Source organism: Chionomys nivalis, chromosome 15 (genome assembly GCF_950005125.1).
Source record: "Chionomys nivalis chromosome 15, mChiNiv1.1, whole genome shotgun sequence".
In the NCBI taxonomy this organism is placed as follows: domain Eukaryota; kingdom Metazoa; phylum Chordata; class Mammalia; order Rodentia; family Cricetidae; genus Chionomys; species Chionomys nivalis.
In genome coordinates, this window is record NC_080100.1 from 21,496,971 (window position 1) to 21,511,170 (window position 14,200).

Genomic DNA, 14,200 nt, shown 5'->3' on the forward strand with positions numbered 1-14,200 from the left:
ACCAGAAATCTCCATCCTAGGCTTATCGGTCTGCAACTTCAGCACCAGGTACGGGAAGAGACTGGATTCTCCATGCTCACACCCATCCTCCCCCCTCCTCCTCTATTCCTTTGCATTCTTTCTTTTTCTTTCTCTTTTCTTTCATCAGATCTTATGTAACTAAGCTGGCTTTCAAATCTGCCCTGCCGCCCAGGTTGGCATTCAACTCACAATCTGCATGTCTCAGCCTCTCAAGAGCTAGAACTATAAAGCATGCCTCTATGCCCAATTAGACAACATTTTTATGTAAGTTCATTTCAGAGTGTGCACAATATACCATTTCTAGATATTTTCCACATAGAATCAGGCCTGGAAAAGGAAACCGGATCTCTTACTTTACTCCAGTTTCCGACAATCCAGTATGCAGGGCTGTGGTCCTTCATCAGCTGCTTGTAGTTGGAAGCATTTAGCAGAAATCCCTCAGCAATCAGACTAGATGCATCTTCCTCAGTCAGGACAGGCCCAGAGCCTTGGGCTGGATTTGTATCATTTGGCAATGCCAAGTGGTCATGGTTTTCTAACTTTTCTGAGGGTGTTGGCTGGTGGCCTCCTCCAAGAGGGAGTGAAATGTTTCTTGGTTTTTCGGTGATTACCTCCTCAGCTCTAGGTGTCTCACTTTTAAGGGACCAGTCAGGTAGCAAGCCTTCCGTCATTGTACTGAAGGGAGGCCATGAGGTCTCTTCGCCGACATAAGATGTTGGTGGAGGTTCAAGTGGTATTTCTGCCTTCCTCTCCACGGGCAACTCATGTTCAGGTGCTCTGACCTTGTTCCGTATCACAGAGTGGTTTTCATCCTTGTTCATAGTCTGGTCACTGTCTTCCCCTGAGCCGCTGTGTATCTCCAGTTCTGGATCTGGGGTCAAGGTATCATAAAATGGAGTTACTTGCCAAGTCACAGCATGGCTAGATGACAAACCAGAATCACTCGTGGTTGTCCCAAGGTCACCCTCTGAAGTAGGACCTATAGCTGAACTAGAAACGTTTTCGTCATCTGGCGGGATACTCATAGACCAGGACGTGAGGGGAACCTGGGAAGGGCTTCCAGAGGAAGTAGGGAAGTAGGAGTCGTCTTTAGTTTGGGTTGAACTCTTCTGCCATGCTGTCTCATCTGGTTCTTCAGGTGCTACAGTGGGGCTGTGGCTGCTGATTGCTGTGGTGTTTCTGCTGACAGACTCAGGCACTGTGGATGTGGACAGTGGCGTGGGCCTGGGCGTAGGTGCCGGAATGGGCCTGAAGGGGTCGTCCTCTGATATTGGTTGGTTTTTCCCACCGGGACCTACATCTTTCTTGAGTTTCAGAACTCTGCGGCTGGATGGGCACTGTTGGAGGCCACACAGAGCTCTGCTGTTGGGCTTCCGTGTCTTGTCACAAGGTTCATTATGGTTCTTAGCACACGTGACGCTGCGCGTCCGCACTCCACCACCACAGGAAACAGAGCACTAGAGAAGAGAGACAGGCGTTAGTTTAGTGGAGAAGATGCCTTTCTTCTATGGTAATGCCCAGTGGTGATGAATTGTGCAACTAATGTTCTATCTCCATTTGGCTTCTTTCGTTTTAGGTTTACAACGTCTCCTGGAGATCAGCCATCCCATAACCAACCTGAACAAAAACCATGATACTGGCAAACTGAGGCACTTGCCACTTTGGGTCTTAATCTACAAAGAGTGCAATGAGCTACATCATTCACAGGGTCTCTTTAAGAGCAGTGGAGATTATTACTTCTTTCTCAGGGCTACGATGCTATTAAATAAAAACAAAATGTTCTCGGATTCGCAGGGTTGTACTAAACGAGTTATATCAAAGCTTTTATACTTAGAAAATAATGATTGGAATTCATGTAGTGTCTCCCAAGTGTCACAATCATTTATCCATGGCAGATAGAATTACATGAAAGGATAGATAACCACCATACTCAAATACTTATGTTCTAAGTTTTTTTTTGTAACTTGAAAAATGAGAAGTTAATCAAAGGTATAAAATATTCTTTCTCAAAGAATTAGGTCCTTCCATCAGTGTGACATTAATTCGCACACTGAGAATGTGGCATACCTCCCACCCCAGTTTCATTTTACATTACTGAAGCACGGGTATTTATATTGCCTTTGTGGGGATTTGGACAGAACGCTCCATGCTCAGAGTTTAGTGTAAAACCTGTTTCATCCAGCTCTATAGCTGTTAAGCATACATAGTTGCTGTGTAACATAGGAAAATGATGTACTTTGAAAGGTCTATACTTTTACCAAACTGCTTCATTTTTACTTTTCCTAACCACACATTTTTTTTTTCAACCAAGTCGCTAGTACAGGAACATGGGCTACTCAAGTTCCTTTGCTGTCCATTTCACACTGATTGATATTCTCTATTTTGTGTCCTTGAAGTCAAAGCAGATTTCTTCAGGGTATGCCTGCACACTACTCCACGGATTTCACAGAGCCTCATAGCCATTATTCTGTGTGATATTTGCAACATCTCTGCAAGATTTACAAGGCAGAGGGTGATTCTTTCTCCTTCTGCAAGAGAGGATCCAAAGGCTCCAGAGCTCACTTGGAAGGCTGCAGGTCAGTCCCTGTAAAAGTCTGGTGTATTTAGCATGCTTTCTTTTTTGCACCAAAGCCCAGGGCAACACAGACATAGATTTTGCTTAGTGGCCTGCCCACTTTTGATGTTAGAAGAATAACCGAAAGGCTGGGTGTTTCTTTTTCATACTTTCATGCCCGGAGAATTATTAAGATATTTGATCACTGTATGTATTTGCTAAGTGTTTGTTTTATTTGGTGGAGGGGAACAGGAATGGGGAAATTGTTACCTATAGGCTTATGCATTCTTTAAAGCTTAAGTTCCTTGCTTCCTCAAGGCCCATAGGTGTAAAAGTCTCCTCCTTGTTTTGTTTCAATCCCTCAGGATGCATAATAGCTCTGGGGAGTCAGCTTGTTTGGAGGCAAGAAGCACCTTTGGATGCAGGAGACTGCAGAGCCCAGGCAGTGCCAGGAACAGACTGGGGTTCAGGGTGCTGTTAGTAAGGGACTCAAAAGACCCGGGACTGGTCAGCAGCTACAGTGCTACTCTATGGTGGGATCTGCTTTTTACACGCCAGGAAACACATGCTGTTTCCCACCCATGGGGAGGCTGCCACTTAGGGAATATTGTCTTCTTCTGCAGCCTCTGTGGCTCCTTCTATTCTTCACAGGGAGTCTGAAAAGAGCAAGTTGGAGGTATTGATTTTTCTGCTTTATCTCGGATTTCTGCCATTTTTGAATATGAAGACACTCCATGGGCCATTCAATTTAGTCATCTCTCATCACCTTGGATTTTTAAATCTTCATTTAGTAAACATTTATAACTACAACAAAGTAAGTTTCCTGAGTACATTCCCCCACAGGCTGACGTTGCTTCTAGCGTGGATTCACAAACAAAGCTAATGCCAAGTGGTCTAAAGTGCATGTGGTCTCTCTTGCATTTTTTCTCTCCAACAACCATTAGAATATCTAACAACATAAGGGGATCCTTCTGTGTCGTCCCTAAGCTTATGGGTTATTTTGGCTTGTAAGAAGAGTTCTAATGTGTGTGGGGGTTTGAAAATGCAAAATGCACTTCATTTTTTTTAACTGAAAAAAAAAACCAGTTGAAGTGTGTGTGCGCTGTTTTCACCATATTGAATTATGGGAAAAAGAAATAACAGCAAAAAAATTGTTACCTATAAGCTTAAGCATATTTTTTTAGCTTAAGATCCTTGCTTCCTTAAGTACTATTGGGGTAAAAAAATATCTTACTCTATTTTGTTTCAATCAAACACAAGCACATGCATTTTTGGTCTACTCCATCTTAAAATATCAAAATCAATATGTAAAAAAATAGAATAGTGGTGAACATTTTTTATTGCTTTTATTGAGCTATATATTTTCTCTACTTCATTCCCTTCCTTCCAAATCCCCTTCTATGTTCTCCCATGATCCCCATGCTCCCAATTTACTCAGGAGATCTTGTCTTTTTCTACTTCCCATGTAGATTAGATCCATGTATGTCTCTCTTAGGGTCTTCTTTGTTGTTTAGGTTCTCTGGGATTGTGAATTGTTGGCTGGTTTTCTTTGCTTTATGACTAATAGCCATTTATGAGTGAGTACATATTTGTCTTTCTGAGTCTGGATTACCTCACTCAATATGATGCTTTCTAGATCCATCCATTTGCCTGCAAATTTCAAGATGTCATTTTTTTTCCCACGGTGTAGTACTCCATTGTGTACCGCATTTTCTTTATCCATTTGTTGATCGAGGGGCGTTTAGGTTGTTTCCAGGTTCTGGCTATGACAAATAATGCTGCTATGAACAGAGTTGAAGACATGTTTCTGTGGTACGATTGAGCATCCTTTGGGTATATATTACTGGGTCTTGAGGAAGGCTGTTTCCTAATTTTCTGAGAAATCACCATACTGACATCCAAAGGGGTTGTACCAGTTTGCATTTCCACCAGCAATGCAGAAGTGTTCCCTTTATCCCAAATCCTTTCCAGCATAGGCTGTTATAAGTGTTTTTGATTTGGGCCATTCTGACAGGTATACATGGAATCTCAGAGTTGTTTTGATTTGCATTTCTCTGATGGCTAAGGATGTTGAGCATTTCCTTAAGTGTCTTTTAGCCATTTTAGATCCATCTGTCGAGAGTTCTATGTTTAGGTCTGTACCCCATTTTTTATTGAATTATTATTATTATTATTATTATTATTATTATTATTATTTTTGATGACCAGTTTCTTGAGTTCTTTGTATACTGTGGAGATCAGCCCTCTGTTTGATGTGGGGTTGGTGAAGATATTTTTCCATTCTATAGGCTGTCATTTTGTCTTGTTGACTGTGTTATTTGCTTTACAGAAGCTTCCCAGTTTCAGGAAGTCCCATTTAAAAATTGTTTCTCTCAGTGTCTGTGCTAATGGGGTTATATTTAGGAAGTGATCTCTTGTGCCACTGCGTTCAAGTGTACTTCCCTCTTTCTCTTCTATGAGGTTCAGTGTGGTCAGTTTTATGTTGAGGTCTTTGATCCATTTGGACTTGAGTTTTGTACATGGTGATAGATATAGATCTATTTGCATTCTTCTACATGTTGATATCCAGTTATGCCCGCACCATTTGTTAAATATGCTTTCTTTTTTTCATTTGATTTTTTTCGTCTTTGTCAAAAATCAGGTGTTCGAAGATTTGTGGACTAATATCCAGGTCTTCAATTCAGTTGATCCTCCTGTATGTTTTTATGCCAATACCAGGCTGTTTTCAGTATTGTTTTGTACTAGAGTTTGAAGTCAGGAATTGTGATACCTCCAGAAGTTCTTTTATTGTACAGGATTGTTTCGGCTATCCTGGGATTTTTGCTTTTCCATATGAAGTTGAGTACTGTTCTTTCGAGGTCTGTGAAGAATTTTGCTGGAATAAAGTTTTGTCTACATTGTTGATTTCAGCTCTCTATTTGATTATTTCCTGCCATCTAGTTCTCCTAGATGAGTTTGCTTCTTTTTGTTCTACAGTTTTCAAATGTTCTATTAATTCACTAGTGTGGGATTTTTCCAGCTTCTTTATGTAGGCATTTAGGGCTATGAACTTTCCTCTTAACACTGTTTTCATTGTGTCCCATAAATTTAGGTATGTTGTGTGGCTGTTTTCATTGAATTTTAGCAAGTCTTTAATTTCTTTCTTTATTTCTCCTTGACCTATTGGTGACTCAGGTGAGCATTGATTAATTTCCATGTGTTTGTGGGCTTTCTGTAATTAGTATTGCTGTTGACTTCTAGTTTCAAATCATAGTGATCTGATAAGATACATGGGGCTATTCCAATTTTTTTTTTTTGTATCTGTTGAGGTTTGCTTTGCTGCCTAGTATGTGGTCAATTTTTTGAGAAGGTTCCATGAGGTGCTGAGAAGAAGGTATATTCTTTTATGTTTGGATGGAATATTCTATAGATGTCTGTTAAGTCCATTTGAATTATAACATCTGTTAGTTCCTTTATTTCTATATTAAATTTCTGTCTGACTGACCTGTCCAGTGGTGAGAGTGGAGTGTTGAAGTCTCCCACTATTAGTGTATGGGATTTAATATGTGATTTAAAGCATTAACAGCTTAAACCTTACATCTGAGTTTGCCCTTGTATCCAGGGCTTAGATGTTCAGTATTGAGATTTCCTCTTGATGGATTTTTCCTGTGACACGTGTGAAATGTCCTTCTTTGTCTCTTTTGATTGATTTTAGTTTGAAGGCTATTTTGTTAGATACTAGGATAGCTATGCCCACTGTTTCTTAGGTCCATTTGATTGGAAATTTTTTCCCAACCCTTCACCCTGAGGTGATGTCTGTCTTTCAGGTTGAGATGTGTTTCTTGTATGTAGCAGAAAAATGAATTATATTTTCTTATCCAATCTGTTAGCCTGTGTCTTTTTATAGGTGAGTTGAGTCCATTTATATTAAGAGATATTAAAGATCAGTGATTGCTAGTTCCTGTTATTTTAGTTTTTGCTGTTGGTGATGTTATTGTGTATGTTTTCCCCTTCTTTGGGATTTGCTTCTGTGAGAATCATCTACTATCCATGTTGTTGTGGATATAGCTAAATTCCATGGGTTGGAGTTTTCCTTCTAATAATTTGTGTATGGCTGAATTTGGGACTAGGTATTGGTTGAATCTGGTTCTGTCATGAAATATCATGCATTGTTCATCTATGGTGATTGTAAATTATGCTGGTAGTCTGGGCTGGCATCTGTGGTCTCTTAATGTTTGCATAATGCTTTACCAGGACTTCTGGTTATTATTGTTTCCATTGAGAAATCAGGTGTAATTCTGAGAGGTCTTCCTTTATATGTTACTTGGCATTTTCCTTTGTAGTTCTTAATACTCTTTGTAAATTATTTATGTTTAGCAATTTGATTATTATGTGGCAAGTGGATCTTTTTTTTTGGTCCAGTCTATTTGGTTTTCTGTAAGATTCTTGTGTCTTCATATGCATATTTTTCTTTAGGTTGGAAAAATTTTCTTCTATGATTTTGTTGAATATATTTTCTGTTCTTTTAAGTTGGACTTCGTTTCCTTCTTCTGTTTTTTATTATTCTTGGATTTGATCTTTTCATGGTGCCCCATATTTCCTGGATATTTTGTGTTAAGCTTTTTTGTGGATTTAACATTTTCTTTGACCAATGAGTCTATTTTCTCTATTATATCTTCAAAGCTTCAGCTTCTCTCTTCCGTCTCTTTTATTCTGGTATTTTTGCCTGCATTTGTGGTTCCCATATTTTCTGTTTCCAGAATTCCCTTGGTTTGTCTTTTCTTTATTGTCTTTATTTTAGTTATCAAGCCTTGAATCATTTCTTTCACCTGTTTGGTTGCCTTTTTCTTGGTTTCCTTTAAGGGATTTGTTGATTTATACTAATTTTTTGTTTGTCTTTTCCTCCATTTCCTTGAGAGAATTTTTCATTTCCTCCTTAAGGGCCTCAAACATTCCCCTAAAGTTGTTTTTTAGGTCACTTACTTCTGCTTCATCTGTATTGAGGTTTTCAAGTCTTTCTGTTTTAGAGTCACTAGTTTCTGTTGGTGTTGTGTTGCTCTTTGTGGTACTGAGTGTGTATACCCATCTATTCCTCTGATTGATGTAGTTGCATCGATTTCTCTGGTAATCACTTTTCCAGGTGCCAGTGGATCCAAGGTTTAGATGATTGTTCCTCATGTTGGAGTCAGGGCCATGGTTCCAGTTACTCTGGAGGTCACCTGGCATTCCCAGAGGTCCCTTGGTGCTCCTGGAGGTCACTCTGTACTCCCAGAAGTTGTTTGAACCTGTTCCCATGGAAGATGCTTGCTTGGGCCAGCTTCTGTAAAGGTCGCTGGCTCAGGCCTGGACCTGCCAAGGTAGTTTGCTCAGGTCTGCTCCCGTGGAAGTCTCTGGCTCGGGCCTGCTTCAGAGGAGATTGCTGACTTGGGCCTGGTCCTGTGGAGGCTGCTGAATTGAGCCTGCTGTGTTGGAGGTCGCTGGCTTGGGACTGTTCCCATGGCTGTCTCTGTCTGTGGCCTGTTCCCACAGAGGTCACTGGCTTGGGCCTGCTCTGCTGGAGGTTCGTGCTAAACATTTTAAAAGCTAGAAATTTGATTCCAGATTTTTGATTATGCTCGAAAAGCCAGATGATCATCATCCATTGGTTTCATTCCCAATGAGCTCAAAAATTCAGTCATGGAAACCCGGGCCTGTGATGGATACGTGTTCTCTGGCATACCTACATGTACCTTCCTTACCCAGGAGATACCTACTCTTCCAAGTGCCCTGCAGTGGTTCTTCCTTAGCCAGCCTTAGCACAGGGCATGTTGTAGCCAACAGGATGCTATCTACAAAGTACACTGAGTCCAAACAGGGAGTTGTCTTTTCTCTCAGCCGCCAGAACAAACAGTGCCTCTTTGTATTCAGCCTGGAGCTCCTTCTAACAGTGTTTATCTCCTCAGGAGATGTCAAGCCCTTCAGATGAGATAAATGCAACTGCGCGGTACATACTTAAACTGCATCTCAATTGGTACTTTTGGAATTCTCACAACAAATCTCAGCTATGATTATCATATGCCCCAACCTTATAATTTTGAACCCTGTACCAGGCAAGTAGCTTGCTGTTCATTCTATTTGTGTCCTCTCTGGGAGTTATCCTGCCCTTCCTAGTTACCACTCCTGGACTAAAGCCTTGAGAAAGCCCGTGAGAAAGAGGTCTGCTGCTAAACTGACCAAGTACACCCACCCGAGGTACACAGGGGTCAGGGGAGCTCAGTGGTGGCACAGAGGTCTGGCACTGAGAGAATCCATTCAAGGACACAGCAGGAACTTATCAGAGGCTGTGTGCCAAAGGGGCTTAGTGAGAAACAGCTAATATTTTGTACATAAAACATTTCTCCATGTCTTAATAAGTGAATGAGTGGGCTGCATATCAAAATTATGTTTGAGCATAAACTAAAACATTACATGTAAGGATTTAACATGTGTTCCTTCTCCTCTCTAAAAGTAGACACATCAGAGTCTAATTGGCTTCTATCTCAGAATGTGATCTAATTTAGAGACAGTTTTTTTTTTAAATTGAAATAAACTTAAAATGAGGTTTTTAGAGTGGGTGCTAACCCTTTATAATCAGTGTTCTTATACAAGGGGAAATTTTCAACAGAGGAGCATCTTGTAGGAAGACTACCGTGAGAAGATGAAGGTAGGATATTCTGGTTCATTTACAAGTCAAGGGAGCTCAAAGATTTCTAGGAAACTTACACTTTTCCTTTTGATTTTACAATTATTTGGTGAGACAAAGCCATTTCATTCGGAGAGACTCAGATCTCATAATCGTTATGTATATCGTGAATTCCAGCAAAGTGAGAAAGATGACTCTCAAATTGTTTCCAAACAGAATATGTTTCTTATGATTTCGAGAAACTGCCATATTGCTTCATTTCACAGACTCCTGAATGTGTGGCACTGCTCAAAGTGGAATCAGCTGTAGCTGCCTGCATTCACAGACTGCCTCATCACTTGGCAGCGGGGTGACTTGAACATGTTGGTAAGCATCTGTATGCTGCAGTTTCTTCACCTGAAAAATGAGGCTGTTTTGTTACTAACATACATATGGTTGACTTCCAATATTCTTTTGAGTTTTTGAAAGTAACACATTTATTTGTTTTTAAATCTCAAGCACTTGTGTGGAGTTTTGAAACACTGGAAGGGGCTATGTAAGCATGTTTATAATGCTTTATGAATAAAGGTGGATCTGAGCTAAGGGATGGGGTAGTTTAAGATGACCATAGGTCAGTTCCTTTGGGGCTCTGGAACCTCTGATGGACAAAGGTTGGAAAACTGCGTCATCCAGAAAGCCAGCCTTGTCCTGTTAGACAGTGGCACATCCTTTAGTGGCACACACTATTTTTTAGGCAATATAATATTTACATGATTTATTTTATTCAGTCCTTACAATAATAGAAATGAGGAAAGAGTTAATATTAGGTCAAGATCACACAATTAAGAGATTGCTAGGGTAGGAAAAAACTAGAAAATCACCATCCTATGAAAAAGGTCTTTCTCAATAGAGGAAAAAGATAATATCTTTTAGGAGTCCTATGAAGTCTTTCTAACAGGAGAATAAATATACTGGGTTATAGTTATTGAAACTGAGGCCTATGAAGTGAAAGAATTACCTAAGATCATACTGTGACTTTATGCAGTACAGAGTCTGAGTGGTTCTTTGGGGGCTTTTCTGCTTCCTTTCTTGTTTGAGATTCATAAAGACAGACACAGTTATTAATTACATGATGTTTCAAGGGGTTTCCTATCTATCCATCCATCTACCCATCCACCTATCCATCCACCCATTCATATACTCATCTTCCCATCCATCCATACATACATCCATCCATCTATCCATACATACATCTACCCATACATATATCCATCCATCCATCCATCCATCCATCCACTTATCCACCTATCCATCCACCCATTCATACACTCATCTATCCATCCATCCATCCATCCATCCATCCATCCATCCATCCATCCATCCACCTATCTATCTATCCATCCACCCATTCATACACCCATCTGCCCATCCATCCATCCATCCATCCATCCATACATACATACATACATACATACATACAAAATGATGCCACAACTTTCCACAGAGTCTATGAATGAACCATTCTCTGTATCTTGGATCCAAGACTAAAATCTTGACAAAAGATGAGTGTGGTGAGGTACACCTTATTCCCAGATACTCAAGAGGGTGGTGTAAGAAGATCAAAAATCAGAATCTAGCTTGGGTAACCTAGCAAGAATTAATTTTCAAATAAATTTAAAAGTTTTGGAGTTTTGTTTGCTTAGCAGGAGAGGCCTTGTTTCACAGCAAAACAGACAGAAACGGATTTTGCAGGGAGGACCATTCAACAGAAAACTAGGGGTTCTCAGTTCTGGGATCTTTTGGCCAAGTCATCTCATACTTAAGCAAATCCACAGCTCAGTGCAGACCAACATAAATCTAGAGCACTTCTCTGCTTCACACAATGTCGGCAGCAAGGTGAAGTTCTAAGGGACAAATACTGTGTGCCAAGAAATACAATTTTCATCACTTTTATGGGGGAGATGGGAAAGAATATTATCAAAATATACTCTATATAAAATATTCTTAATGGATATATGTGGCTATGCTCTAGATAAGTGCATCACTCAGCCCTCATCAGGGAAGTGTCTTCTTACAGTAGATAATAATTAACACAGAGACCCACAGCTGGGCAGTGTGCGGAGTGAGAGCACTTAGCCCTAAATGGAATATATTTATCAAATCCTTCCTCTAAAAGTTCAAGGATATACGGCAAAAAGGAGGTAGTAATTGCCAGAGGTGGCAGAGAGCTCCAGCAAGACAGGGTCTTCTAGGCATAATGGGAGTGATAACTGTATGAACTGCCAGAGACTGGCAGCACACACAAGATCTGCCTAGGTTGAAACCAGAAAAAATCTCAGAACTGAGAAGGGGAAGCAGACACAAGACCCACAGTTACTCAAGAAGTTGTTTGCAGTTGATCCCTGCTGGGAAAGGGAAATCAGTTCGACCCAATGGGGCATCTGGGTATATCAAGCACACTCCCTTATGCCCAGGAGTTAACCCAAAGCACACTCCACATTTTTTCTATGTGTGCTGTCTGATTTCTTTTGGTATTTTTTTGCCTTACTGAATTTTTGTTTGTTTGTTTTTGAGCTTTGCTGTTTGTTTTAAGATTATTTGGGGGAGAGAAAGAGAGCAAGAACATGAGTTGGTTGGGTAGGGAGGTGAGGAGGATCTGGGAGTTGGGGGAGGGGAAAATATGATCAAAATATATGGTTCTGTTTGTTGTGTCCTATTCTGGATTGTTTTTATTTTACTTTATTTTTAGGTGCCTCTGTTCATCTTTTAAGGAGAAAGGGTATAGATTTGGGGAGAGGGGAGGTGAGAAGGATGTGGGGGAAATTGAGGAAGAGGAAACTGTGATCAGAGTATATGGTATGGGAAAAGATTCTATTTCTAATGAGCAAGAAAGTTAGATGAGATGTGTAAGTAAAATTTTAATAAAAATATATACACATAAAATTGCACAAAGGTATCTTGGCATAGTTAGAATGTGAAAGGCTTATTTTTTTTTTTATCTATCTCAGCAAAGCTCATTGAGGATTGTTATCCAGACAACCAAAGGAGGAAAAAAAACCTACCCAATGAATCTGCGGATGCTGATTTGCCTACAGGCACGTTGCCTACATCTTCTAATGAAAGTGCCAGCTTGACTCCTGCTCAGCGCTGCAAGAGGAAGCTAGAAACTGGATTCCACATGCGCTGTCAATCAGCTACACAATGACCTGTTTTGGGAATCACAGACACTAGTGCGCTTGTCATCTCATGCCAACTCCTTTGGTCTCTTGCTCTCCAGCTAAGTCAGGTTATTATGTGCTACACACATGGGTGCAGGAAGGTCTCCTCAGCCAAATCTGTAATTACAGTCTTTTGAGAAAGCCCTGGGATTCTGGCAATTAGCAAATTCTACATGACAAGAATTATTAAGTGTTTTGGATGCAGCCAATACATTTTTTTGGTAAACAAATTTAATGGGTCCATCACAATACCCCATTCAGCCTTATTTGACAACACTGTAATTTATAGCAGTCTAGGTTGGTGGTGAACAGGTCAGGCCAAACACATGCTACGATTGCTCCTTTCCAAGAATAGCAGGGAGGATATTCTGACTTGCCATTTATGTGTGCAGATGTACCAGTGTACAAATCCATAACACATCTTCATTAACTGTTAGACATATTATCATTACATACACCCTCCGTGGCCATTCTCTACTGTTCACCTCCCCTCTATTGCCCCAACTTTCCTTTGTCTCCCATTTGATAGGAAGTTTTCACACTCTGAGGACCATGAATTCTGGCTCTTTACTTTAGCCCACACACCTACTAGAACATCTTGCACAGAACTAGAAGTTAAATGATCCCAATTATGATTGTATGTTAAAGAAACTGTCTTGGGAAGGTTATCAAAGATGTTAGGTTCACAAGAACACTCTGCTTTCAAATAAGCATCTTCAGAAATGGTAATTTTATTGATGCAAAATCAAGACTCCTTCTTTAGATAATGTTTTTAGAACATCTTTATAAACTATACAAGAAATCTTTATTCATAATAAAACACATTTTAAACACAATTATCTCAGTTGAGTACATTGCTTATTTAATCATCAATGTTCATTCTAATTATCTTTCTTTTTTTGTTTTTTGAGACAGGGTTTCCCTGCGTAACAGTCCTAGCTGTCCTGGAACTAGCTCTTGTAGACCAGGCTGGCCTCAAACTCACAGGGATTCACCTGCCTTTGCCTCCCAAGTGCTGGGATTAAAGGTGTGCGCCACCACTGCCCGGCCTAGTTATTTTTCTATAATGTCTCCCGTGCCAAATATTTTCCACTTCCCAAGATATTTTCCTCTGGAAAACTTCTGAAAATTTCTGAACATTGTTACAGGAAGCTTGCAGCATCTCTAGAAATTGCACAGGGGCCCTTGGGCTGTCAAGGTGCTTGCTACCAAACCTAATGACCTGAGTTTGATCCCTGGAACCTACATGATGGAAAAATAGAACTGATGCTGCTCACAGTTGCTCTGTATCCTGCACAAGCATGTCATGGCACATGTGTATACATATACAATAAATAAGTGCAAAAAGGTTTGCTTAAAGCACATACAGTGAGATCAGTATTATTCTTAAAATTCTGGTGTGTTCATTTCTAAAGGTTATTGATGGTCTGGATGTTTCTTAGGTCATAACAGAAATGCACACAGGGAAACAGAAATAAGGCTTTAGAGACACTTGGTGTCTCCAAAGAAAAAAGAACTTGCCTCTCCCCAGTCACCTCGGGGCACAGCAAGGCCTTAGGGACCCAGATTCCACAGTGACACATAACCTTTAAGCCCTCTGATTTCTAATTATTCCCACAGAATTAGATGAATTAATTTGTGGAAAATGCAATGCTAATTTGAGTTTATGATCTGCTAACAGATACCCGAAATGCATGCCGAGTAGATGGATACTTTGAACAGTTTCTGCGTCAAGTGCATTTCCCATTTTGCCGCCAGAGTAACCCTCCTTTGGGTTTAGTTAACTTC

The 14,200-nt window shown here is 40.2% G+C and overlaps 1 protein-coding gene across 1 annotated transcript in view; it reads right to left on the bottom strand.

The window, feature by feature from the left end:
* Adamts12 (ADAM metallopeptidase with thrombospondin type 1 motif 12) overlaps positions 1-14,200 on the bottom strand; it is a 229,743-nt gene that overhangs the window by 29,562 nt on the left and 185,981 nt on the right. The window contains exon 19 of the mRNA XM_057789662.1: positions 375-1,478. Coding sequence (XP_057645645.1) covers positions 375-1,478 — 1,104 coding nt within the window. The remainder of the gene's footprint in view (positions 1-374; positions 1,479-14,200) is intronic.